Here is a 26,126-nt window from a genome sequence, read left to right on the forward strand (position 1 = left end):
TCCGGTTTTGATCATCCCAGAATCTATACCCAAATTCGTCAGTCCCATACCCAATGAATGTACATTTAATCGACTTAGTATCCAGCTTACTCCGATCATCGTTCAAAATATAGGCTGAACAACCAAAAGTACGTAAGAAAGAAAGATCCACTTTCTTACCACTCCATACCTCTTCTGGTATTCTGTTGTTTAACGGGACAGAAGGCCCTCGATTGATCAAGAAAGCAGCCGTGTTGACTGCATCTGCCCAAAACATCTTTGGCAGTCCGCTCTTTAATCGCATGCATCTCGCACGCTCATTCAGTGTTCTGTTCATCCTCTCAGCAACACCATTTTGCTGAGGTGTCCCCGGGATTGTTTTCTGCATTCGGATTCCATGGTCGGCGCAGTAATTCTTGATACCTTCACTGCTGTACTCGCCACCGTTATCCGATCTGAGACATTTCACTTGTAGACCTGTCTCATTTTCCACTAGTGCCCTCCATCTCCTGAATGTGTCAAAGGCATCAGATTTTCTTTTTAAGAAATACACCCATACCTTTCTAGTAGAGTCATCGACGAATGTCATGTAGTACGTTGATCCACCAAGAGATGATACTAGTGCTGGCCCCCACATATTGGTGTGAACAAGCTCCAACTTTTCTTTTCTCGGAGTTTTTCCTGTGGTCAAGAAGCTCACCCGCTTCTGCTTTCCAAACACGCAGTGTTCACAATGACCTACCTCTATCGATTTTAACTCGGACAACCGTCCTTTCGACTTCAGTACGTTCATTCCTTTCTCGCTCATGTGGCCCAAGCGATTGTGCCACAGGTTAGCCTGCGATACAGTTCCTGCAAAGGGGATGTTTGAACTAGATCCTTCTTCCATGTAGAGCGTTCCTGACTTTAGTCCTCGTGCCAAAGTCATTGCTCCTCGACTGATCTTCCACTTCGCGTCTCCAAACGTCGTGTGGAATCCATCACTGTCCAGCTGTCCGACTGAGATCAAGTTCCTCTTCAGTCCTGGTATGTGTCTCACATCATGTAGGGTCCAGCATAACTCATTCGTTGATTTGATTCGCACATCTCCCTTTCCTACAATCTTGAGGGGTTTGTTATCTGCAAGATAAACTAAGCCAAAATCACCTGAGGTGTATGGCTCCATGATGTCTTTGTTGCTGCATGAGTGGAATGAGGCCCCTGAATCCACAACCCAATCATCGGAAGAACTGCTCACACTCAACAAGAGTGCATCCATGACCTCTTCCGTCGCGGCATTCGCTGTCCGGCCCTCCTTTTCCTTCTTTGGCGCCCGACATTCGCTTTTCATGCCAACATACCATCTCCTTCTTGCCTTTGTTTTTCCCCCTGGACTTTGACCTTCCACGGTATTTACCCCGTGTGTCAGGTCTCCCTCTGGACTCTGTATGTAGTGCAGAGCCAGATGATCCACCTGTTTGCCTTCTGCGGGTTTCCTCGTTCAACATCATGTCCCTGATGTTGTCGAACTTCATCTTCTCCTTCCCAGACGAAGTGCTTATCGAAGTAACAACCACATCCCAACTGTCAGGTAAAGATGAGAGCAAAATTAACGCTTTTACCTCATCGTCAAACACGATATCCACAGACGCCAGCTGTGTCGTGAGTTGGTTGAAGTCATTGAGGTGATCGGCCACCGACTTCCTCTCCTCCATCTGCAACCTGAATAGTTTCTTCATCAGCATGACTTTGTTCATTGCTGAGGGTTTCTCGTATATATCGGCAAGAGTCTGTAGGACTTTCTTCGTGCTCTTCGCTCCCTTCACATGATAGGCGACATTCCGAGAGAGCGACAAGATTATTGCGCTCATCGCCTTTCGATCGAGCACCTTCCATTCTTCATCACTCGTCTTCTCGGACTTCTGTGCAAGTGGTTCGTACAGGTCCTTCCCGTACAGGTAGGCCTCCATCTGCATACGCCAAAACCCAAAGTCGGAACCATTGAACCGTTCGACTGGAAACTTTCCCTCCATCTTAACTCCTTGAACCAGGCTCTTGATACCAGTTGTTAGGAAATGGATCGGGTTAAGATGGACAATAGTTGGAATATGAAGGCGATAAAAGACACACGAATTTGTTAACCCAGTTCGGATATAAATCCTACGTCTGGGGGCAATACCAAGCCAGGAGAAAACACTCAAAGAGGAGGAAAATTGAGGAGTACAACACACACACACACACACACTTGTATGTAAGTCTTCACCACACGTGAAAGACAACACTCACTCTCGTCTCAACTCTTTCTTTTCTCTCTCGATTACACAGAGAACTTATATGTTTTTCTCTCTACTCTACTTTACAAAACAATGCCAATGAGAGTAGTATTTATAGCCATGACTTAGAGACTCCAACTCAACTTGGGATTTCTAAGTTGAATCGGGTTATCTTTCTCCAACTCAATTTGGGATTTCTAAGTTGGACCGGGTCATCCTTGACTTGTTCAAATCAATCTTCACATCTTAACAAAAGCCATGGTTTTCAGAACCGGACCGGACAGGCGGGTTCGACCGGTAACTGGGAACCGGCCATGTGTCTGGCCCAGTTCATACCTCCAAAACCAGTGACCAGGTAACTGGTCAAAAATCGGTTTTGACCATTCAAAAGAAAAATTATTATCTAGTGAAGTTTAAATTTTTTTGGCTTAAGCATAACCCTATAAAGTTTGCATCTTTCTACAGCAACGGCCAGTTATTTTTGGTTGTCTTAATATTTCTATAGAAGCTTTTAGATTTGTTTCCAGAGAAAACTTTGAAGTGATCACTGTATAAAAATATGCATGAATCATTTTACAAACCCATTATGTCTTTCTTTCTTGCTCCTCCAAACTTTCTAACAAAGAACTTTATATAAACTTTCTTAAATGTGACATTCTACTGAGCTGGATTCTTACAGGAGGGAATGCTGTGCTTATGTATGCTTCAAGGTACAAAGACATACATACAATTGTCAATATTGCTGGCCGTTTCAACTTAAGGAGAGGGATTGAAGGTCGCTTGGGTAAAGACTTCCAAGAAAAAATTGAGCGATGTGGATTTATTGACGTTAAAAACAGAAGAGGTAAGTAAGTGTATTCTCCTTTTCCACCCGTACATTTGGATCTCCTTTGTAATGATGGCGTAGTTTTGGCTACATTTTCGGTGTTTCGTAGTTACATCACAACTGCATTGCTCACAAGTTTCAAAGCTTGCTCCCTATTTAACTGTAAAGTGCTTTGAAGGAAACTGTTCAAGCACGGATGGTTAACATGAATACTTTGTACTCTTGGACTTACACGTACCTCCTATCGTAATGTAGGAAAAACTGAGTATCGAGTAACTAAGGAGAGTTTGATGGATCGGTTGGCAACAGATACTCGTTCTGCATCTCAAACCATCCCACTAAGCTGCAGGTTGGAAATCATCGGCTTGTTGCTTGTCATTAGATGATAAATTGGATCTTTTAACAAGCTGAAGCTCCTTTCGTCCAGTTCATTAATCTTAGCTTGAAATTAGACAGTGATAGTTAATAGTAGAGCACAGTCAATTCTAAATTCAGTCATAATAACCTTTTTGCAATTTCATGCAGGGTGTTAACAATTCATGGTACATTGGATGAATTTGTACCTGTCGAAGATGCACACAATTTCGCCAAGTATATACCTAATCATAAGCTATGTATAGTTGAAGGAGCTGATCATGAATACACTAAGCATCAATCTGAATTGGCTTCTACTGTGTTGAACTTTGTGAAGACCGGTCTGCGTAAAGATTCTCGTCTCTAATTATTAAAATGCAAGTGTAAACAAAAGTTTAGTTAGCAAGGAGACTTAAGTGGTACAGGGATGTAAGAAGTGTAGGCGATTTTATCTTATCAAACTGACATGATAGCTTGTGTATCTATCAACCAATAGGCCTTCAATGAGAAATGTCTTGAGTTTTGAACATTTGGAATAGATTGCACAAATACCTACTATGTCGTCTGGTGTTTGAAAGAAATACAACAATGAACTAACCTTGATGGAAACAAACAAAACCTTTAAGCCCTTATATGAAATGATGGGGGACCATATTTATGTTTGAGTGGAGGAAAGGTGAGTGAATCATAGTTGGTTTGTAATGTATGCATGGGCGGGCGTGATAGGAACCAATCGCCAGGTTGTCTGGACCCACAACTTACAAAGAAGAATACTGCTGTCTTTCGCCCAATACCCTTCTCTATTATTAGTAGTGTTATTATTCACCTACATATGTACATCTATCTCTCTTTCTAATTTCAAGATTGTTAAGAACTTGACAAAAATTTAGTTTTTTATTTTAATATTAAATGCTGTTTTTTTAAATGAGAAGTGCAGTTGAACCAACCAATGCCTCTTAATTCATAAAACTAATAATTGTTTTGCCAACCAAAGGCATCAAAAGATTGAGAATCACAATCAAAAGTATAGAAATAGAAAAGCAGAAGATATTTTTTGTGGTGGTGAGAAGTGAGAAGTGAGAAGTGAGAAGGGATATGCTGCTGATATGCATGTGCATATTCCAACTCTGGGCGTTGCAACCAGACAAGATCTACTTTGAAGTGGCCCATATCCACCTATACCCTGTTTTTAAATTAAAGTCGCATTTTTGGGTTTTACCATTAATTATTTCGGGTTTCCAACTCTTGTTTTATTTCAATATTAGTTGCTAGCCCAATCCAATCATGCCCCTTTATCACTTCTTACACATTTCTCACCTACCACTACCATTTCGTTTGTGAGTTTTCTACTCATATTCAATTTCATTTCTTACAACCTTATAGGTGTTAAATTCCTCACTTCATTTTTTATGCTTACAGCTTGTTCCATTCAGAAATCAGTTGTCCCATCTGACAAGAGATGCATTAATTACTCAAATTTTAGTTTTGCAATTCCATTATAACTTTAAGTAAATTCTAACCCACCTATCAAAAGATTTTAGTTTGAAATTCGTCTTAACAAATCTTACAATTTGTCTAGTAGATCAGCCCAAGAATCTAATCTGACTCTACTCAAGGGAGAAAAGTTGATTTTAAACCAGTTAATATTAAAAAATAAAAATAAAATTTATTCAGTTATTGGACCGAAAATTACAGTAGCAATTCTGAGGAATCTCACGCGCCACGGACACAGTCCAATCATACGACTACAACATGTAATAATGTAAATGGCCGTATTGAAAGGTCATTGGGAAGAGGTAAATCCCAAAAACCCTGCAAGATTTTTATTACAGCACGATTTAACATTATTACATTCTCATTCAGCAATATCACCCTTGTGAAACCGTCCTGTGGGCCTGTTGCTCTTTCGTTTCACACACATTTGAGATCAACATCTCTATCTCCACTCACTCAAATGTTATAAAGAAAATCTGATCTTTTCATTTTTTTTATTGGAGGAGATGAAAGAGGAGAAGAGATAAGCAAAGGTCTCAGATCTCTCTATATTCTCGCTCGCTTCTTTTCTCCTACATTTTCCCAAGAAACCTTTTCTAAACCTTGAATCAAGAATGGCTGAACCTAAAAGGTACATTACATCAGAGGAGCTGAAAGCCCACAACAAAAGTGGGGATCTTTGGATCTCAATCCAGGGGAAAGTGTATGACGTCTCAGAATGGGTGAACCATCATCCAGGGGGTGAGTTACCGCTCTTAAATCTTGCAGGTCAAGATGCAACTGATGCATTTGTTGCCTATCATCCGGGCACCGCCTGGCAGTTTCTTGACAAATTCTTTAATGGGTTTTACTTGAAAGACTATTCTGTATCTGAAGTGTCCAAAGATTACAGGAAGCTTGTGTATGAGTTCTCAAAGATGGGCCTTTTTGAGAAGAAAGGTCATGGGGTTTTCATTTCCATGTGTTTTATGGCAATGATGTTCCCTCTGAGTGTTTATGGTGTTGTTTGCTGTGAGGGCGTGTGGCTGCATTTGCTTTGTGCTTGTTTAATGGGGTTTCTCTGGATCCAGAGTGGTTGGATTGGGCATGATTCTGGGCATTATCAGGTTATGCTCACTCCTAAACTTAACAGATTTGTGCAGATTCTTTCAGGGAATTGTCTCGCAGGCATAAGCATTGGGTGGTGGAAGTGGAACCACAATGCTCACCACATTGCTTGCAATAGTCTAGACTATGATCCTGATCTTCAGCACATGCCTTTTTTTGCCGTATCTTCCAAGTTTTTCAACTCGTTGACTTCTTACTTTTATGAGCGGACAATGTATTTCGATTCTGTTGCTAGGTTCTTGGTTAGCAATCAGCACTGGACATTTTATCCTGTCATGTGTATTGCTAGGATTAATCTGTTTGCACAATCAATCATTTTGCTCTTGTCTAAGCGGAAAGTGCCCCATAGGGTTCAGGAGCTTTTAGGTTTGCTGGTGTTCTGGATCTGGTACCCGTTGCTTGTTTCTTGTTTGCCCAATTGGGGTGAAAGAGTGATGTTTGTTGTTGCTAGCTTCTCTGTCACTGGTATTCAGCACGTTCAGTTCTGTTTGAACCACTTTTCGTCTAGCATTTATGTCGGTCCACCTCGTGGAAACGATTGGTTTGAGAAGCAAACGGATGGCACGCTCGACATAAAGTGTTCATCTTGGATGGATTGGTTTCATGGTGGATTGCAGTTTCAGGTGGAGCACCATTTGTTTCCTCGGTTACCTCGCTGCCAGCTGAGGAAGATCTCCCCCTTGGTCAAGGAGCTTTGCAAGAAGCATGGATTGCCTTACAATTCTGCGTCGTTCTGGGAGGCCAACGCCATGACAATTCGGACACTGAGAAACGCCGCCCTCCAGGCCAGGGATTTCACCAAGCCCATACCCAAGAACTTAGTCTGGGAAGCAGTCAACACTCATGGTTGAATGGTGGAATTTTGCAGTGGTTATATTGCTTTCTGAATGTTGTGTAGGTACAACAATTGAGCATTGTCTCTCCATTGTTATTAGGATGTCTTGGTACATGTAATATTTCATTAAAAGCAAACCATATGTATGTCATCTAGCATTTTTCAATCATGGACCTGTTTGTTTCTGATCCTTATAATTCATAGATGAGTTAAAATTGGGTTGATGTGGAAAGGTAGCAGTATTCTGGTTAACACAAGTTTTAGATTATCTACTCAGAAACGGCAGCAAATTACGAAATGACCCAAGTTACCGATACAAGTCACTGTTACATACTTGTCAAATTAAGGAGATTGATGTCTTTTGCACACACTTGAATCCAAATTCTCAGACCAAGTGATTCAAAAACTTGGTTGAGTATGTGTGTGAAACTTGAGAAAATGGAACTCTCCCAACTTACAGCTCAGGTGTCCCAGAATATAGAGATTGCACACTGCCTACAGGCACATGTGTATGATGGTAAAGGTACAAAGTGTGGAGCAGAATAAAAAGGCAAAAGCAGCTGTTACCTACCCAGCATGGGCTGGGGAGTTGGGTTGATGCGATATAATGCCATCTGAATATACAAATTGCAACCTTTTATTACTTTGATTTAAAAGTTAAGCCTAATTAGTACAAATAATGCAGGCATGAATAAGTAGAGTGGTACTTAGAAGAAAGTGATTGTTGAATTAGGATCGGCCCATCCAACTCTGGGAACCACATCTCCTCCCCACTGCCAGCAATGACCCACTCATCTCATGAGTCATGCCCCAGCTACATAAGTTGCTCCATTCTGGAATTGTAATTACCCACTCATCTCAGGGCTGTTTTGTAATTATCAAAAGGTACACGAATTATCTTTATGAGGATGACTAATATGACCTCATATATTTTTTTATTATTTATACCAATTTTTAATTTAAATTTAAATTATTTTTTTATTGAATTTATTTATAAAATTTCACCTCTTAATAACTGAAATATTAAATTACTTAATTAATATATTAATAAAAATTAATTACTAACTTATAAGTTCAAATTAAAAAGTTATCACACTTGTATAAATTATTTTAAATACTTCAAATTAAATATTTATTTTTAACTAAATTTTATTAAAAGTAATAAGTTATACACATATGTATATATGTTTATACAATATAAAACAATGGCGGAGAAAGGTGAAAAAATGTGTACAAGTGGGGTGAGGCCATTAGCCGCAATGGGGCGGTATGAACGAGGGCACAGGTAGGAGTTGAGGGTGGACATGGCAATAGGATTGGGAAAAAGAAATATTTTTTTAAAAATAGAATTTAATATTTTTTTAATAAATAAATTATTTTAGATTATACTTTATTAATTTTAATAAAATTTAATTATAAATAAAATAAAGGATAAATTTTTTTAATTTTAATAATTTATAAAAGTGTGATAATTTTTTAATTTAAAATTTATTGAATAATTTAATATTGTAGTTATTAAAAGTGCAATTATATATAGAAATTCAATTAATAAAATAATTAAAATTAAAATTAGTATAAACAATAGGTAAGGAGTATAAATGTAATTATCTCTTAAAAAATTAAAATTTCAATATAACTCGAATCTATTAATAAAATAAATTATTAATATGGGTAAAAATTATGTAATCAATACAATTTTGATTAGCTTGGTTGGTTTGCACATGACATACAGGAAAAAAGAAAAAGAAATTAAAATACAGAAACAAAATAATAAAACAGGTTAATTAGTATTTTGCTTAGAAGGGCTTTTATTATTTATTTGTAAATAAGAGAAGGGGTTGCATTATTTTCTCAAAACTAACAAATATTGAAGAGAATTCACACTCAAAATCCTCCCCACGACCCGTATTCCTCTCCCTACATCAACATGCACAACCTCGTCTCCCTCTCCCTTAGTTCCCTCACTTCCTCAACTTCTCACATAGTTGTACATGTGAGAGACAAACACTTCCTCCCCAAAAAACAGGCCGACTTTTTCTCCATGAGAATCACCACCAACTATGAACTCACCCAATAACAGCCCCACCGCTTCCACAAAACTTCCAGACCTTGCACAACCCCCTCTCACCACACCCCAACTCTCCAACTGTGATGGCCCCTGCGCCTCTGTGGGGCAAGCATGCGCAGCCTGCAAGTACCAGAGGAGGAGATGCGCGCCGGACTGCCCGCTAGCGCCTTTCTTTCCGGCGGATAGAGTGAAGGAATTTCTCAACGCCCACAAGCTTTTTGGAGTTGGTAACATTCTCAAAATACTGAAGAGGGTGCCCCAGCACGAGAGGCACAACACCATGAGATCTGTTATATTTGAAGCCAATGTACGGGCGAGAGACCCCGTCGGGGGTTGCCATCGCTTGATTCGCGACATGGAAGAGAGATTACTGTTATGCAGCTCCGAACTCGATTTTGTAATGAAAAAACTCGCCTTTTATAAGTATAACCTATTGCTGAATGATGAGACGCCCAACTCCAACATTTATGATTTCGTCCAGAACACTAAGTCCGAGCGGGCTATTGGTGTCGGAAGCCTGCTATTCGCAGGTTGCAGCCATGAAGAACTAATTAAGGTTGAAATGGTGGAACAATTCTTGAACGATAAGCCTACTAGACTAAGTAACGAAACGGAAGATCCAAAGCCAGATGTGTCTGTTGAGACACACGAGAGCAAAGAATCAAAGGAATCCTGGTCAGGTTCGTTTTTCTTGAGATTTACTACTTTTTCGGTACTAATTATGTTATTTATTGACAAAGAAAATTAAACATAAACTACACGTTCAATTACATAATTGTTGTATTTTGACTTGACTATTAATCAAGCAGTGCACAAGTTTATTAAACTTTCCAGGTTGATTTGACCCTAATATGAGTTGTGTTCTAAACAAGGTTGTAACACTTTTGCAGTGTGAATAGGATGCATAAAGCTGACAACAACTGAAAGAAGCCTCAACGACTCAAAGGATAATGCGTCCGTGATTTCTAATGAAAACTTAAAACAGTGGGACTGTAAATATCCTTTTTATTTTTTGCCTGTTTGTATGGATAGGTAGAATCCTTTTCTGTGTACAGATTGTATAGTCAGTAGTTCCCCTAAAAAGAGAAAATGTATAGTCAGTAGTTTAGTGTGGTTTGGCAACTTTAATTAGCTTGTAACCCAAGTGAGGGTTCAAAGGTGTTTGAACGTTGGTTGTTCCTATGGTGGAGGGGAGGGCATCCACTGAAACCTGCCACTCTCCACGGTGGAAGCACGTCAGGCCGGTTAAGATTTGTGCGTTTGATCGGGATATTCGACTTTGGGAAAACAATATAAATTAAATGATTTCAAATTATTATCACATTATTATATTTTTAAATCCATGGCGATTGTATATCAATGAAATATATATGTACTTAAAACTCAGTACATATAAGGCCATTGTCTGATATGATACTATTAATTTAACTTCTAATTAACTTTTATCATTTCTTTTGTATGTTGTTAGTTCGGAGAGAAATTGGAATTATTGATAACATTAATCATAAATGGTCTAATTAGTCAATTTGGAAAGGAAAATCAAAATAATAAACATGCTCCCATCTAAATGTAAAACTCGCTTCCTCTAAACATTTTAAGTGTCGATTTGTTGCCTTTGGGCCCTTCCCAGCCTGAAACCCATATATATTAACCCGCTTTATTTATCAAAAAGCACTCTGAAAAAGAAGCATACCAATCAAAAGTATAGAAAAACAAGAACAGAAATCGAAAAGCGAGAGGGCGCCCACGTACACTTGTACTTCAACAGCGACATCAGCATCCATCATCTCAAGCAGCCACCTCCGCCCTCAGCCTCGGTTTTTCGGTATTCATCATGAACTCAAAGCAAACGTGTTCGTTTAAGTTTCTTTAATTAATATGGTTCTTAAGTTATGAACTTAATCTTGGTTATGGGATCTGCTTTCTTCCCAAACACGGTTTCTTGTATATTCTTGAATTGCAGGGACTGTCATTCTGTTTGTCTTTTCTTGGTCGAAGGTTTCGGTTCATTACTTAACGGTTCTTGAAATTCAACTACTACAAGCATGAGTTCTTTCTTGTATTTCTTGGATTACTACCTAACAAAATCATAATTTTTTTTTCTGGAAGGTTTTTGTCATAATTACATCAAGAAAGCACCACCAAGTATGATTTTACCTAATAACAGCCATGATAGTGATACAACAAAACTGCCGAATACTGATCTCTCTTTCACCACACCCCAAGTTTCCGACGGTGCCCCCGACGATGCATGCTTAGTCTGCAAGTTGCCGAAGAGGATATGTTGCCCGATGGCTTTTCGTTTTTGTGTAGATAGGAAGCATGAAGTTCTGAACGCCCACAGGCTCTTTCGAGGGGGTTACATTCTCAAAACCCTGAAAACGGTGCCCCATCACCAGAGGCAAAACGCCATCAGATCTCTTATTTTTGAAGCCAACATGCGGGCGGTAGATCCCGTTGGGGGTTGTCAAAGCTTGATTCGCACGATGGGAAAAAGATTACATTTCTGTTGCTCGGAACTAGAACTTGTATTGGAAAAGCTGGCGTTTTGTAAGTCTCAAGTACTGCAGAATGATGAGACGCCCAACTCCAACACGTGTGATTCCATTCAGATACAGAATACCATATGCAAGCAGCCTGTTGATGTCGGAAGCGTGTTATTACATGAAGGATCGAGTAGCCAAGTACTGCACCTTGCCAAGACAGGATTCAGAGATGACGTTCTGCCTCAACCATCCTAAGGATACTGCAAGCTACCTTGTTAGCTCTTGAATACAAATGACCTTTTGTGATAGCAAACGCTAGACAGTCTGTCACCATGCAAATCAAGAAATTTGAAGCTGTTTCCATTTCTTTCTTTTGATTGAGGATTAAAGTCTCTTTTCACTGCGGTCTGACAGAATAATTCTACTTCTTTTCTCATAGTTGTATTCTTTTCATTCTCTAATACGCTCCCACATCAAAATAATACAAGATTAAGTAACAATTAATGAATCCAGAAACAGCATTGTTTGCTCGCCGGGCTTGGTAACTCAAGCCTGTAACCCAAGTGGGGGCTCCAAGGTGTTTGGACGTTGGGCTAGATTAATTGGCTGGATCATTGGTGGCTGACTTCTGGCTTGCCCGTTCCAAGCGGGGAGTTGGGCCCTGTGGTCCAAGCGAAGGCATGGGCTTCGGGGTTCTTAAAGTGGAGGGTACTGCGGTCAGGCTGGCTTCACAGAGCAACGAAAACCTCTCGCTCTCTGCAGTGGAAGGATAACAGGCTGGTGCTATCATGATCCACTAAAGCCAAATGAGCTAGCCCTAATTGAACATTCACCTTTTTTGTTTTTTTATTATTCGTGGGCCATTAAAAGTTAGATGGGCTGGCTCTATAAGACCTACCACTTTCTGGGGTAGAAGGATAACAATTGGTGGTTTATTGGCCCATTCAGAGTAGGTTGAGGAGCCCTAATTGAATATTTTGTCTTTTAATAGTTTTTTATGTTTACATATTTGTTATACCAATGTTTACATATATGATCGAATATTTGCATGTGAGAAAATTAATTTGAAGTAAATGAATTTAAATAAATGGTGAGAGTCACAATTATAACAAAAGATGTCCATCTGGAGATATAAATTAATTTTTATAATAAATGAAACAATTAGGCAATGTATTATTATCCTTTATGTGCGCTCAAAGTTCAACTAGCCACGCACGAACAATTAAAAAAAAATTAAGAGAAAAAAGGGGCAAAACTTGAAAGGTATTACATTTTAGGGGGTTCAAATAAAATAAAAAGAAATAAAGTGAAACCAAGCCGACATATTCCAACTGCCTGTCGTCAGGTCCAATAAACCAGATCTAGAAAACCAGACACCCACGTGAACCCGAATTCCACTTCCATATTTTCCACCCCACTCCTTCCTTTTCAAACTTTTTCTTTTAGAAAAAAGAAAACTATCCCTTTGAATTTATTCTGTTTTCTTTTTTTATGAATTATTATGCTCAAGAGAAATTTGTATTTTTTATATGATTAATTCATTAAAGCATCTTCAATTCAGTGATTCATTAACTACATTTAAATATTAAAACACTAAAAATATATCCACCAGGACTATAAATAATTTTAATTTTTTAAAAATTATATTTGAATTTAGGTTAAATTGATTGTTAATCTCATTGAGTTTGAATTGCGCTCGAAAATTTTTTAAAAAAGAAATGTTTTATTTAATTTGTTGAATTTAACCAATCAAATTCAATAAACTTTTATCCATCAATCAAGTATTAAAATAATAAAAATCTGATCTGATTTATTTATGGGCCGCCTTCAAATCAAAATGAAAGAAGGGACTTAATTGATACAATTGGGAGTATTTTGGAGGTATGAGCGAGAGTGTGTTTGATGATTGATGATTGATGATTGATGATTGATGATAGGGATTGCGTGTACTTACCGTTGGGCAGCCGAAAAATGACAAGACGCAAATTGTAATACTCCTTTTTAAATTGAAAACAAGAGACACAAAAAGCGCATGAAATCCTTCACATTTTGCATTGCGTTTTCATCAACAAAGATCAATTACACAACGCGTAAATTCATCTTTTTACTTGTCATTTTATGATAAACAAAACACACCCCCACACTTAATTTCTTCACCTTCCCAAGATTCAGCGTCTCACCTACTAACAAAAATAGCTAGGAAAAAAAGTGGTATAATGATAATAATTAATCATAGCGGCAATTAATAACAAGAAATTAATAAATGAAAATGGAGGATTAGAATGTCCATTTGAAGATCTTGATTCTGAGATCAACCTTACACTTTGCATTGGAAGTGTTGGCCAGTGCTGGAGTTAGAGTTTTAGGCTTGGGAACCAACCCATGAATCCCATCACACTTCACTCTGATCCCAATCTTCTTCATCTTCAGCTTTTCCATCTTCACCCCTACCATTGTATCCATTACGATTTCCATGGGCAACCCGTTCTTCCGCTTCAGATCCGACTTGAGGGAGTTGAGGGAATCAGCATCCAGTACCTGAGAGTTGAGCCCCATTGAAGTGTGGATTATGGAAATGTTGTCTGGTGAATTTGTGAAGTTGGCGAAGGAACCGTTTGATAAATGTACTGAGTTGGAGAGTACGGTGATGGACGTGGGATCGTAGAGGAATATGATCTTCTTGTTTGGGTTCTTTGCGGAGAGAGTGATGTTGATTTTGGTGGTGAGGTGGGTGGAGTCGTCGGAGGGGGTGGTGGTTAGGTTGAAAGTCGAGATTCTGAGGGAGGTGACGGAGAATAGAGGGCGATGGGGGCGGTACAGCACGTACAAGGCGGCGGCGGCGATGGCGGCTAGGAGGAGGATGGCGATTAGGATGAGGATGGACCAGAAGCAGGTGAGGCAGAAGCAGCGGCGGCAACTGAACTGACGGTGGGGTGGGATGGGATGGGAGGTGCCATTTGGCTTGGTTGATGGGTATACTCTGTCAGTCATTTTCAAGAATGTTGGGAGAGGTGAGATTTGTTTGGAAGGAAAGAAATTGAAGAGAGAGAGTGTGTGTGTGTGTGTGTGAAAACTGAAAACAATGATGAACAAGTGAGAAGGAAAAAGGAGGAGAGCAGATAAGAATTAGTATGATTTGTTGAAAAGGGAGATGCTTTCTTTGGAGATTAAACAAATATTAAGTGAAGAAGTGAGGATAAAGAAAGTGTTTTAGTTTTGCAGAAAGATGAGAAGGGAATTAATGGATAGAGAAAAGAAAAAACAGTGCTGTAAGAACAACTAAGAATGGTTCCACCTCCTCATCACCAAAACACACTCTCTCTCTCTCTCTAGACGTATAGGTAGGTTTTGTCCGCAGATGGGCTGGTTTTGTATGTATGTGTATATTGTGTATGCATGTATGTGTGTGTGATCTCTGATTATGAGGTGCACATCTCGTTGTAATCTAGGGCGAGCGCCGACACGTGGGCGGTGTAAGTAACAAAACAAAACAAACTAATTAAATTCATGCCCACACCATATATTTATCACTTCTACTATTCTTTAAATCAAATGTCACTCCCCACACAAATTTATTCTATTCTGTCTTGCACGATTTATCACTTCATTATTTAAAATTTTATCCAAATTAAATTTCATCCAATTAAATCAATTATAATATTTATGTGTAATATACTATTTTTCTTAAATTGGATACCAATCACATAATAAATATATTACACTTGTCATTATAATTTATGATTAATATGTTTCCGTGATCAAATATTAATAGTGTTTGAGCCATGATCAGTTTACATATTCCTAGTAAAACTTCAAGAATCTATAATGCTAAACAAGTAATTAGGCAAATATTCTTAACTTGCTCACCCCATTATGATTTCTTTTTCTTCCTCAGTAAGAATTAATTGAAAAAACAGCCAAACGGCATTTATAGCTAGCTGAAAATGATATGTTATGCAACAAACTCATGACGTAATGTAATTATGTTTTGATGACTAACAATATTTGCTGATGCCAGGTTACCTCAAGTTTATGAACATAATTTCTTTTAATTATAAAATAAATCAAGATGCACGACGATCACACCAATTTAAATCTTATCTTCCCGCATAAATTTGAGTATTCATGGATTCATACAGAGAGCATGTATCGACTTAGGATGATAATTCAAGTATTTTTGAACTTATAATTGACCTCAAATTGTACAACTCAAAAAAAATGAATTAACATCGTCCATAGTTATATTTTAGATTATAAGTTTGTATTTTAAAGTAGAAAGTGTGAATAAAATTTTTAAAAGAGTAAAGAAAAAAAAAGGGGGGGGGGGCATCTAAATTTGTATCCAAAGTTAGAAGAAATGGGAGCATAGTATATATGTAGAAAACAATGGGAAGCCATCCAAATTAACTCCGAACCAACTTTTATTTATAGGAGAGTTGCAGTTCAATATTGCAACACTTATTGCACCTATATAATATCTTTTACCCTTAAATGGGAAATTATAATTATTGCGGCGATGAGTGAAAAGAGGGATGCGCCACCTAACGCTAACTGCAAACCCTATGACAATTGTGTTTATGGAGATGTATACGTAATTTTATAAAAAAATATATGTCAACATTACTGATTAATATGCATATAATTATTTAAAATATAAAGTAATTTGTGTAAATAAATTATAAGTTTGAGATTATAAATGTAATCATCCCTTATAAAATATTTTGTGTGTGGATTCGAACGTTGGAGTGAACTCACTCTTTCTTGTGTTGCTTATCAGTGAAATGTTTTGAGTATGAAAGAGCAGGAGATTTTGTGAAGAAATGGACAAAAGACAAGTAGTGGTCCATTTATTCTGATATTCAAATTTTGTCATTAATAGCGTATTAGTAATTAACTAATTATTAATAACTTAATTAATATTCGAGTTTTATCATTCATATCACTCTTAATTGATGTTTTCATTTAGTTTTTTGCATCATCATTTTATATAATGACTAGTTTATATTGAAATACTAAAACGTAAATAATTATATTTTCAATCAATATATTTTCTCTTTATTTGGACCTCACGAGATTAGTTTTATGTTCGATTATTTTACATGATAATGATTTTATTTTTATGGCTTTTCACTATCTTTATTTATAAATATTTATAAGATAACTCGTAATTTAATATTTAATTATATTAAAGTAAAATTTAAAATCGTATTTGATGTGCATAAAAAAAGGTTGGCTCAAAGAGGCACAAATAAAAAAAAAAAAAAAAGAAACAAGAGGACCGTAACATCCTAACAGGCCGAAAAGGACTTGAAACGAGGCCTTGGCGGGTGCCCCTGCAGAAAATAGATTGAGAAAAAGAGGAGGCTAAAGGCACCCCCTACTTGGACCATGATCAAAGTTTGACAAATATTTAGCCCAAAAGACCCACACATGTGATAACCCATTTTCCTACTTGGCATATCGTCAACAACCATATTGGGCCACATCAGCCCTAGGAGGACACCCTCTAGCGGCTGAGACTCCTCACAGATGAGGGGTCTCTCAAAACAAAATAAGTAATGAAAGACTCCCTGACGGTTAGGACTCCTTACAGACGAGAAAGATGACCTCAAAGCCCTGGACTCCTTGGCAACTTGGAGTCCCTAGTAGTTATGAGTCCTCACTGATGAAGAGTCCCCCAAAGTTGAAGATGAGGATTCAAAAGCATTTCTAACAAAAGATCATATCAAATTATGACTTATCCGAAATGACCTTCATCCACTTTTCCTAAAAGTGGAGGAAACGTGCACGGCCCTATTGGAAGAGGACATTCTCCTATAAATATAGATTTACTCTTTCATACTGAGGGGCACTTCCAAACACCTTAATGAGACCTTCTAAAATCTCTCACACCCTCTTACTATCTAAATCATCTCTCTCACTCTTTAAGCATTTTCTAAGCACTTTACAAGTATATTATCATATGTTCTTGCATTTTTTACTGACTTTATTCGGCATATCGCAAGAACAATTACATTTATTTGCTTTTTGGCTTTACTCCATCTTAAATTCAATACGAACTTGGGCATCGGAGTACTAGCGCCTTTTTTGCAGATCCCCCCTTCAGGATTTACATTAGCTTCAGCCTAAACTTTGAGCATAATCCATATCAATTGGACACGTATTATTTTTGAACGCATCATATAAAAAATAGAAAATATATTTGAAAAACATCACTTAGGTATTAAAGTAATATTAATGGTAAAACTCAAGTACCATAGTATAATTTGTAATTATTCAATACCAAAATGATATTAATAATAAAATTCAAGTACCAAAATAAAAATAAATAAAGGCTGATGTCAGTTTCTTGCTAGTCCTTTTCTTTGCTTTTTGTCTTCTATTTAAAAATAAAGGTAAATTACAACGATCTCTCTTGGGGTTTGTCATAATTATGAATACTCTCTCAATGTTTGAAAAACTACAAATACCTCGTTGATGTTTGATGAAACTATATAATCCTTGGATGGAGGTATGAAATTATCAACTTTGCCCTTACTATATTTTTATTTTCTTTAAAAAATAAAAAAATATATAAAATATTGAATGGATGGATGAAAAAATTTTAAAAATTATAAAAAAAATCATCTACTTAGACCATAAAAAAATTAAAAAATAAATAAAATTATAATTTTTAACCACAAGTGTATTTTAGTCAATTCGTCGCAAAAAATGGATGGAAACCTAATAGATTGGGCTAATTGTTAGATAGCCGTTAAAATTAGAAAGGTATTGATAATTTTTTAAATAACGAGAAGATATTCGTAATTATGACAAGTTTCAGGAGAGGTCATTGTAATTTACCCCTTAAAATAATAGGCACCAAACATGGATTTGGGCCCTTTTACCTTAGTATGCCTCGTAGTATACTTGGGTCTGTAACTATATTAGACACAATTTTTCCGAGCATTAGGCCTATAGATCTGTGGGCTTGGCCCATTGAATCTACATTTTCCTAATGGGCTGTTACAAGAGGAGCCATATATCATTTTGGGCTGGGCTTTCTAAAAATTTGACCTGATCAACACCCACGGACCCATTCATGCCCCACACTCCAAACTTATTTCAAAAATACTATTCGGCCGACCTTACTTCAAATATTTTATAAAGTCATACAGTTTGTAAGATTTTCAATTTTATAACTTGTTAAGAACTTACCAAAAAACTAGCAATTCTTTATTTTTCTTTAAACAACTTATAAACCCCCGACATCTTATTTTAAAAGCTTTTGTTAAAAAAATTATCAAATATTTTGTAATATCTTGCAAAATATGTTAAAAAAATTTTAAATTCACCCAAACAGTAGTACTTCATAGTGAGAAGAGATGTATAATTATTGTATGTGGTGCAGATATCATTACAATAATAGAGCTATTAAGCATGTTTAGTGAGTAATTTTGAATGACGAATAAACAGGCAGGCAGCTGAATTGAGTGATATTATGTCCGCACCCACCATTTTCAGACACAGTGTTGACATTAATTTTGCAATAAGAAAAATAAAAGTCAATTATGTGATTTTATTACAGACTTCATCGGAATGTGGCTCACCGATCACGTCTTGTTTATTAGTGTCATTTTCAGTAGTTGCTGCCCCCTCACCAATATTTATCAACACTACTTCTTCTTCTATATATCTCATTCATATCCGACAACAACAAAAAACAATGCAGTTTGTGTAATGTTACGACATTTTGTGCGATGTATGTATATTTTTTGTTAAAAAAATATGAGTGATTTGTATAAATGATACTGACTTTTCAGATGAATGTATATATAATTTTTCAAAAGACATGGACAAATAGAAAGTCCGAAATGTATATAATGATTCCTAATTTAAATATAAAATTAATTTTTAGTCATATTTTAAATAAGGTATGTATAATCTCACATAAATATATATATATATTTTAAGCGAAGTCTATATTGACCGAATATACTTAATTTGTCTTAAAAGAATTATCAAATATATATATATATATATTTATGTTCTTCTCCAAATGAAGGCATGAAAATGGACTCCTTACCTAAATTAATGAATTTTCGAGCGTAAGAAATATAAATGCTCACCACATACTTATTGTTATGTGTTGCCCACTTCATTAATTCTTCGATTGTTACATGTTATGGGTTTTTGACTAATAAGATGGCTGAAATAAAATTTCGTGAGGCTAAAGAATAGAGAAAAGTTGTGCATATGTACAAACTTTATCTGTATTTATTACATGATTAATTTTTTTTCTTTATTATTTTGGAATATCGATGTATGGTTCGTTCTTACATCTATAAAAATTTATTTTCTATCACTTTTTTTTTCTTATATTGTGGATTTAATTAATTATATAATAAATATAACAATATGTATAAACAATCACTGTCCATTTTATTGAATTTAATTTGAACTAAGATTTGCCGTCACAAAATAGATCCTCTCATTAGTGTAATTGTAAATGGAATATATGTGTAAAAGGAAAAATATTTGTGTTTAATTGCTTTTATTACGCTCATCACATTTCTTGTTATTGTTAATGTTGTTTCCTTTTATTAAAATGAAGAAAATTCATAAAACAAACAGTTTTAAAGAATTTCTGTTAGTCTAAGATTATGTAATAAAAATGGTTATGTAATATTTATTATAATAATAATAATAAAAATTTGGGAGAAAAAAGGACAAGATTTGATGAATGTTCACATGGGTGCAAAAAAAGTCTGCCCGGAAAAATAAATATAAGGTATTACAAGAAGGTGTCGACACAATGGAGTTGTTTCTCTTACAAACGCAACCCAACTCTCATCTTTCCATCTCTCTTCCCTCTACAAGAATGTCGACATCTCTTCCTTTCTCTCTCTATATCTACAGTTTTGTATGTATACATCATCTCTGCTTATATGTGTGCCTATATTCCTTCACTTTTGACAAAAATCATCATCCCATGTCATGCATTCGGAACTCGTCAGCTCTCTTGTTTGATTCTTCTTTATTATATATGTGTATGCATGCCGCTCCTCACACATATCCTTGTGTATAGAGATTCGCGTAGTTTGCTTTGAGAGTTTTGCAGAATTGGATAGAAGCGTCCAAAGCAAGGGAAAATAAAACAAGGGATTTCACCTGCTGCCCATGTCATTTCTAGAGGTTCTCTTGTTTTCTCTTTTCCGTTACAATCGAGACTGGTTTCCCTTTTTCTCTATTCATAGTTATTTTCATCCGTTTTTCTGTAGTTGTTTCAAGTCTTGATTTCTGAATTGTGGTGCAGGATCTGTTGCCCGTTCTTTGGTCGGGGAGATTTGGAGAGAGAATTCGGGTTTATTCTGGTAAATTGGTGGCAGCCCTTTTGATTATTTTGCCTTTGAATTGAGGAATTATGGGAAAGATTGAATTTTGATTGCGGGTTTTGAATTTTTAGTTTGTTACTGTTAGAAAGTATTTGCACGCATATGTGAAAATGTGCTCCTGTAGGACATGGAGTTTCCTTTTTTTTTTTTGCCTAATGGATGAATTGCACTTTTGTTAAGTGATTTCTATAATTTTTTGTTTCAGTTTCCATTATTAGGTCCGAAGTTCTAATTTTCGCTTGAATTTATTTCTTTTTACATTTGTGGAATGTATATCATAATATTTGGTTTTGGAGTGTCTTATAGACTTGAGATCAGTTTCTGAATTGCAGGAAAGGTTTAGTTTGTGAATTTCCTGTGTCTCGTCTTTTTCTGTCCTACCAATTGGAATTATGTTAAAAGCTCATGTGTGTTCGTCATGCATCCGGCTAATTTTCATTATTGGTATTCGTTTTTTGGCTAAAAATTTTGTTTGTCATTGGTCTTTAGGGAATGTCGTGCATCAATATCCGGGCTTCTTTGCCTCTAGAAGTCTTGTTTTGCTAACTGCTTCTTGTTTCCCGGATTGTCATTGAGAGCCCTTTAAGCATCTGTCACCATCTTGTTAAGAGTATACGGAACTCTTGTGGTTGCTTTACTTTAACATTGTTTTCAAACCCAAGTCAATGCTGGATTCAGTTGATTTCTGTGTGGTGGAATTTTTTTGTTTCTTGTGTAGACAAGTCTATTTTGTATATGATTCATGCAGTAACCTTCAAATAACTGGAGAACTTATAAGACTAACTGGTTGTCCTGGTGTTGGTGGTCATAACAGACTCGTTTATAGAGAATATCTCTGAATCCATGTCAAACATCACATGTAGTGCCCATGATGAAGAGATTGAAGGATGTCGGGATGACTCTTATGCTCTCATACTTAAACTGATTGCAATTGCTGCAATCCTCATTGCTGGAGTTTGTGGTGTGGCTATTCCATTAGTTGGCAAGAAGCGCCGCTTCCTACGGACCGATTCCAACCTCTTTGTTACTGCCAAAGCCTTTGCTGCTGGTGTCATTCTTGCCACTGGCTTTGTCCACATGTTACCAGATGCCACATCAGCATTAACTGACTCTTGTCTGCCAAAGCATCCATGGTCAAAGTTCCCCTTTTCTGGGTTTATTGCAATGATGGCTGCATTGGCCACATTGCTGGCTGACTTTGTTGGGACGCAATATTATGAGAGGAAACAGGAGAAACAAAACCAAATTGTTCAGGCAGGTCCATCGGACGTAGTGTCTGAATCAGGGATAGTTCCAGTTGAAACGAGGGGTTATAGCGGAAAAGTGTTTGGAGAAGAGGAAGGGGGTGCAATGCACATCGTTGGGATGCATGCGCATGCAGCACACCATAGACACAGTCACTCACAAGAACAGGGGGCATGTCAAGGCCATCCGAGAGAGGATTCCTACGGTCACTCACACTCGCATGGGATTGGCGGTGGGGATGAGGAAAGCGGTGTCAGGCACATTGTCGTTTCACAGGCATGTTCATATCTATTCCATTTTACTGTCGCTGGAAAAAGAAAATATACTGCAAGCTAAATCAATCTGAAGATATAGATAATTAAGAAAAATTGCATAGTTTTCTTTGTGGAATGATTTGAAAGTGGGATATTCAGTAAATTCACTCTGAATATTTAAGCTATCATCATTCACATATATGGGCAGATGCACATATGTGGATGAGTTCAAATTTTTAGGTTTTGATGAATGACTCAAAGATAAATCTTTTACTACAACTAAGAAACTGAACTTGTTATCTTGGTTGTGATTTCTTGCGCAACTTCTGCTAGCAGATAGTTCTATAAGCAAAATCAATAGATGATTAGATTGTGTATTTGTAATTGCGCACGGGCAAATTGTTTTGTTGCATTCCTTTTTCATAAGTGAACATATTTAATTGATTTTATTATTTTCTTTATCAGCAGTGTGCCTCTTACCATATCTCAAATAGCTTTGTCACGTACATTTCTAATTTGGTTTCTGGTCCTTCAGTGACAAAGGCTTTCTTTGTTTTTCCACTCATTGTTATAATCTGAATCATATTTGTAATCCATAGATAGGACAGTGGGACGAATGTGCTGGAATAGGCCATATATGTATAACATCAGTATGGATTTTCTGCATAGCTTTCTAGTTTAAAGCTTATGGAATCACCCATAAATGATGGTAACCAGGAGGAAAATGGGACTGCGCCGAAGGAAAAGGATGACTAATTTTGAAATTTGTTCTGTCAGTCTCATCTCTCAGCTGATTGGTTAAAATGTCTCTGACTCATGTCGGGTCCTTAAATGGTCTAATTATTGTTGTTCATATATTCCATCACTAAGCATCACCAAAAGAGCTGATTTATAGTACCGACTCTGTTTTTACAGGTTCTGGAACTTGGGATAGTTTCACACTCAGTGATCATAGGATTGTCACTCGGAGTCTCACATAGCCCATGCACAATAAGACCCTTGATCGGAGCACTATCATTCCATCAGTTCTTTGAAGGTTTTGCTCTTGGAGGCTGCATCTCACAGGCCCAGTTTAGGAACCTTCATTCGACCCTGATGGCATGCTTTTTCGCATTAACAACCCCCATCGGGATCTCTGTTGGGATTGGTGTTTCTTCAATTTACAATGCTGATAGCCCAAGAGCGCTAATAATAGAAGGCATATTCGACTCGATATCTGCCGGAATTCTGGTGTACATGGCGCTAGTGGATTTAATAGCAGCGGATTTCTTGAGTAAGAGAATGAGCTGCAATTTGAGGCTGCAAGTGGTGTCATATTTCGCTTTGTTCTTAGGGGCAGCGCTGATGTCTTCACTAGCAGTATGGGCATAACTAAAACCTGAGTATTTGAGCAAATAGATGAGTATTTTTGTTTATGGTTCTTTTATTCTTTCCTTTGAATTGCCCATCCCTGCTTGTTTCTGTTGTTGTTAGATGGTGAACTGATGATGGTCTCCTCCAACATGGCCATTTTTTGTTCTGAAGATCATGTTCATGTAAAAGGTTTAGTGTAGCTCTCAAGAAATGGTGTTGTATTTTAGTTAAGGAATTCAAGTCCGCTGATTACACTTCTTCCATTGTCGTACAGCTTCACTTTCCCTGATTACAAAGTATGTTTGTCCTGATAAACGCGTGACTTCTAAGTCAGCAACATTTGGTAAATGATGAATCAAAAGTTGAGGAAAAATGTACATTTTGAACTTAATGTGGGGTGGGGGGGGGGGGGGGGTGCAAGTCCGTCAGGCAACCTTGTATTTGTTGGGCTGGTTTTCGGACAGGTTTGTGGGTTGGCACTGCACTATGACTAAGCCTGATCAACATCTCTGGAACTTGGATTTGACAAAGATTGCCATGAAACGAAGTAATAGTAAAAGCCCATCAACGTAGTAGAGGCATAGAACTGTTTGTGGGTTTTAAGAATTAACATGATTTACGATTTAGTTGATATCCCATTATTCAAGATACTGTCCATTTTGATTACGTACGAATCTTATGATTTTATTTTTCAAAAGTACTTCGATTATGTACGAATCTTATGATTTTATTTTACAAAAGTGCTTCTTTAAGAAGAAAAGGCATTAAACTTTATAAATTGTTTAAACATCTCATTTGTAATTAATGTAGAATGTTTGTCTATATTATTAATGCTCAAACGAAAAACTTAGGATGAAGATAGAAAAAACAATAACTCGTTAGAGAAAGTACTTCAATCTTATAAAAATCGCTATATCACATCAATCAAAATAAGAAACTTGCCTAGATGAAGAATCTAATATGTTTATGAAGGAAACAGTCGGTAGGATTGGGATCCGATTCATGTGTTGGTGAGTTCAGATTCTTACTATGTTTAGTACGTTTTTCACTCCTCACAAGCCCAAAATAGTGTGTGAAGGAGAAACATCGGTAGCCGTAGATTTCAGTGGCACCGAACGCAGCACTTGATCTTGTGGCCCAGACTGCGCCCAACCCTATCAGCATCAACTCCGAGGCCCCACGATTGATTATTTAATGCCAAAGATTCACCAACTCCCACGCCTACCAAACCCACTAACCATGACTCGCAATCACGTCATGTAATTGAAACCACAATTCTTTAAATTGGCTTTATTTTTCCTTTTTCTTCTTCAAATAAGATTAGATTTTTGTGAGTAGATATTGAATCTTGTTTTGATTCTTTGAATCCTCAACTGCGCTTCTTATTTCCCTTTTATGGAACAAATTGTACCACGATAACTAAATTTTGGCTACGGATGAGTATCTATTCAGAATGGGCAGAAAATGCTCAAAATGCCCTTAATGAAGGGCATTTCAGTCTTTTTGTGATTCTTAGATCCGTGCCCTTTGATTAGGCGAGTCGGAGAGACTCTTATCCGGATCCGAATACTCGTTAGAAGACCCAGACAATGAATACCATCCGATCCCGAATGAGGCTCACAGGATAAGGCCACGTGGCCTATTCAACAGTATCCACCTAAGCCCTATAAATACTCCAAGACGCCATATTTAGAGGTAATTAATTCTGAGTCTTTTCGATCTGAACCTTTGATCGCATCATTTCACCTCGATCTACCTAACTTAAGCATCGGAGGATTGTTGTCGGGGACGTGCCCAACGAGCTCACCGTTCTTGTTTTATTATCAGGAACCCAACATTTGATCTCGGAGGGATTAACTATCTGTGTGAAGATCGGTCTTCCTGGTCGTTGAATTCGTGCAAGATCAGCTGCAAAAAAATTATGATTGAATTGATAAAAATTCTAATTTAAATTGAATTTCTATGTCTGAATATTGCTGAAATAATATTTTTGTTTGTTTGCATGTGTTGTATTGATGTGCGGTGAGAATTCAGATAAGTGAAATGTGAAAGAGAATCTGCCAGCCATGAATCTTACACACACATCACAATATTTTTCATTGTAAAACTAAAATTCGAATTAATTTTGGCCATTGAATCTCAATCCCTCCCCCTTCATTTCCTTCCATACATTCTCAAATTGCCTCTGTTTTTGCATGAAAAACAAATATTTTTTTTGCCCTCGTTGCACAAACTTGTGCACAGAAAGTGCAGATTTTATTACCAAAAAGCACTGGATTGCAGAATATCAAGAATTGCACGGGACCCCAGAAAATCCATGTCCTTTTCCTCAAGTTGGTATTCAGTGCCCACGCCCTTCACCCACCACATCTTCAAATTAATCTCGCAAAGTATTTTATGTTTCATACTACACAAAAATACATCAAATTCTTTGTTATTCCATTGAGATCAATTTGAATTCAGTTGGTTAAACTTAATCATTCAAGTTTAAATAATAAA

The 26,126-nt window shown here is 37.0% G+C and overlaps 6 protein-coding genes across 6 annotated transcripts in view; 5 read left to right on the plus strand and 1 right to left on the minus strand.

The window, feature by feature from the left end:
- Positions 1-3,943, plus strand: part of LOC105164667 (mycophenolic acid acyl-glucuronide esterase, mitochondrial) — an 8,077-nt gene extending 4,134 nt beyond the window's left edge. Inside the window, exons 5-7 of the mRNA XM_011083378.2 lie at positions 2,911-3,075; positions 3,313-3,406; positions 3,583-3,943. Coding sequence (XP_011081680.1) covers positions 2,911-3,075; positions 3,313-3,406; positions 3,583-3,778 — 455 coding nt within the window. The 3' untranslated portion in view covers positions 3,779-3,943. The remainder of the gene's footprint in view (positions 1-2,910; positions 3,076-3,312; positions 3,407-3,582) is intronic.
- On the plus strand, positions 5,265-7,044 carry LOC105164669 (acyl-lipid (9-3)-desaturase). Its single transcript, XM_011083379.2, has one exon. The coding sequence runs from the start codon at positions 5,520-5,522 to the stop codon at positions 6,861-6,863; it is 1,344 nt and encodes a 447-aa protein (XP_011081681.1). The 5' UTR covers positions 5,265-5,519; the 3' UTR covers positions 6,864-7,044.
- On the plus strand, positions 8,763-10,196 carry LOC105165048 (LOB domain-containing protein 22-like). Its single transcript, XM_020695136.1, has 2 exons — positions 8,763-9,595; positions 9,806-10,196. Exons 1-2 carry the CDS (start codon positions 8,908-8,910, stop codon positions 9,808-9,810), a joined length of 693 nt encoding a protein of 230 aa, XP_020550795.1. The 5' UTR covers positions 8,763-8,907; the 3' UTR covers positions 9,811-10,196.
- LOC110012198 (LOB domain-containing protein 22-like) lies at positions 10,603-11,791 on the plus strand. Its single transcript, XM_020695128.1, has 2 exons — positions 10,603-10,740; positions 11,025-11,791. Exon 2 carries the CDS (start codon positions 11,063-11,065, stop codon positions 11,654-11,656), a length of 594 nt encoding a protein of 197 aa, XP_020550787.1. The 5' UTR covers positions 10,603-10,740; positions 11,025-11,062; the 3' UTR covers positions 11,657-11,791.
- LOC105165049 lies at positions 13,431-14,767 on the minus strand. The gene has a single exon (XM_011083925.2). It carries the CDS (start codon positions 14,390-14,392, stop codon positions 13,679-13,681), a length of 714 nt encoding a protein of 237 aa, XP_011082227.1. The 5' UTR covers positions 14,393-14,767; the 3' UTR covers positions 13,431-13,678.
- LOC105164670 (zinc transporter 4, chloroplastic) lies at positions 20,220-23,890 on the plus strand. Its single transcript, XM_011083381.2, has 4 exons — positions 20,220-20,575; positions 20,697-20,754; positions 21,590-22,296; positions 23,190-23,890. Exons 1-4 carry the CDS (start codon positions 20,561-20,563, stop codon positions 23,643-23,645), a joined length of 1,236 nt encoding a protein of 411 aa, XP_011081683.1. The 5' UTR covers positions 20,220-20,560; the 3' UTR covers positions 23,646-23,890.

The sequence above is a fragment of the Sesamum indicum genome, linkage group LG6 (assembly GCF_000512975.1).
Source record: "Sesamum indicum cultivar Zhongzhi No. 13 linkage group LG6, S_indicum_v1.0, whole genome shotgun sequence".
In the NCBI taxonomy this organism is placed as follows: Eukaryota; Viridiplantae; Streptophyta; class Magnoliopsida; order Lamiales; family Pedaliaceae; genus Sesamum; species Sesamum indicum.

Bases quoted from the DNA above. Each gene is read 5' to 3' on its own strand.
- LOC105164669 (XM_011083379.2), top strand. From the start codon at position 5,520: ATGGCTGAACCTAAAAGGTACATTACATCAGAGGAGCTGAAAGCCCAC.
- LOC105165049 (XM_011083925.2), bottom strand. From the start codon at position 14,392: ATGACTGACAGAGTATACCCATCAACCAAGCCAAATGGCACCTCCCAT.
- LOC105165048 (XM_020695136.1), top strand. From the start codon at position 8,908: ATGAACTCACCCAATAACAGCCCCACCGCTTCCACAAAACTTCCAGAC.
- LOC110012198 (XM_020695128.1), top strand. From the start codon at position 11,063: ATGATTTTACCTAATAACAGCCATGATAGTGATACAACAAAACTGCCG.
- LOC105164670 (XM_011083381.2), top strand. The intron at 20,755-21,589 runs GTAAATTGGTGG...TGGTCATAACAG, and splicing joins GAGAATTCGGGTTTATTCTG to ACTCGTTTATAGAGAATATC. The intron at 22,297-23,189 runs GCATGTTCATAT...CTGTTTTTACAG, and splicing joins GGCACATTGTCGTTTCACAG to GTTCTGGAACTTGGGATAGT.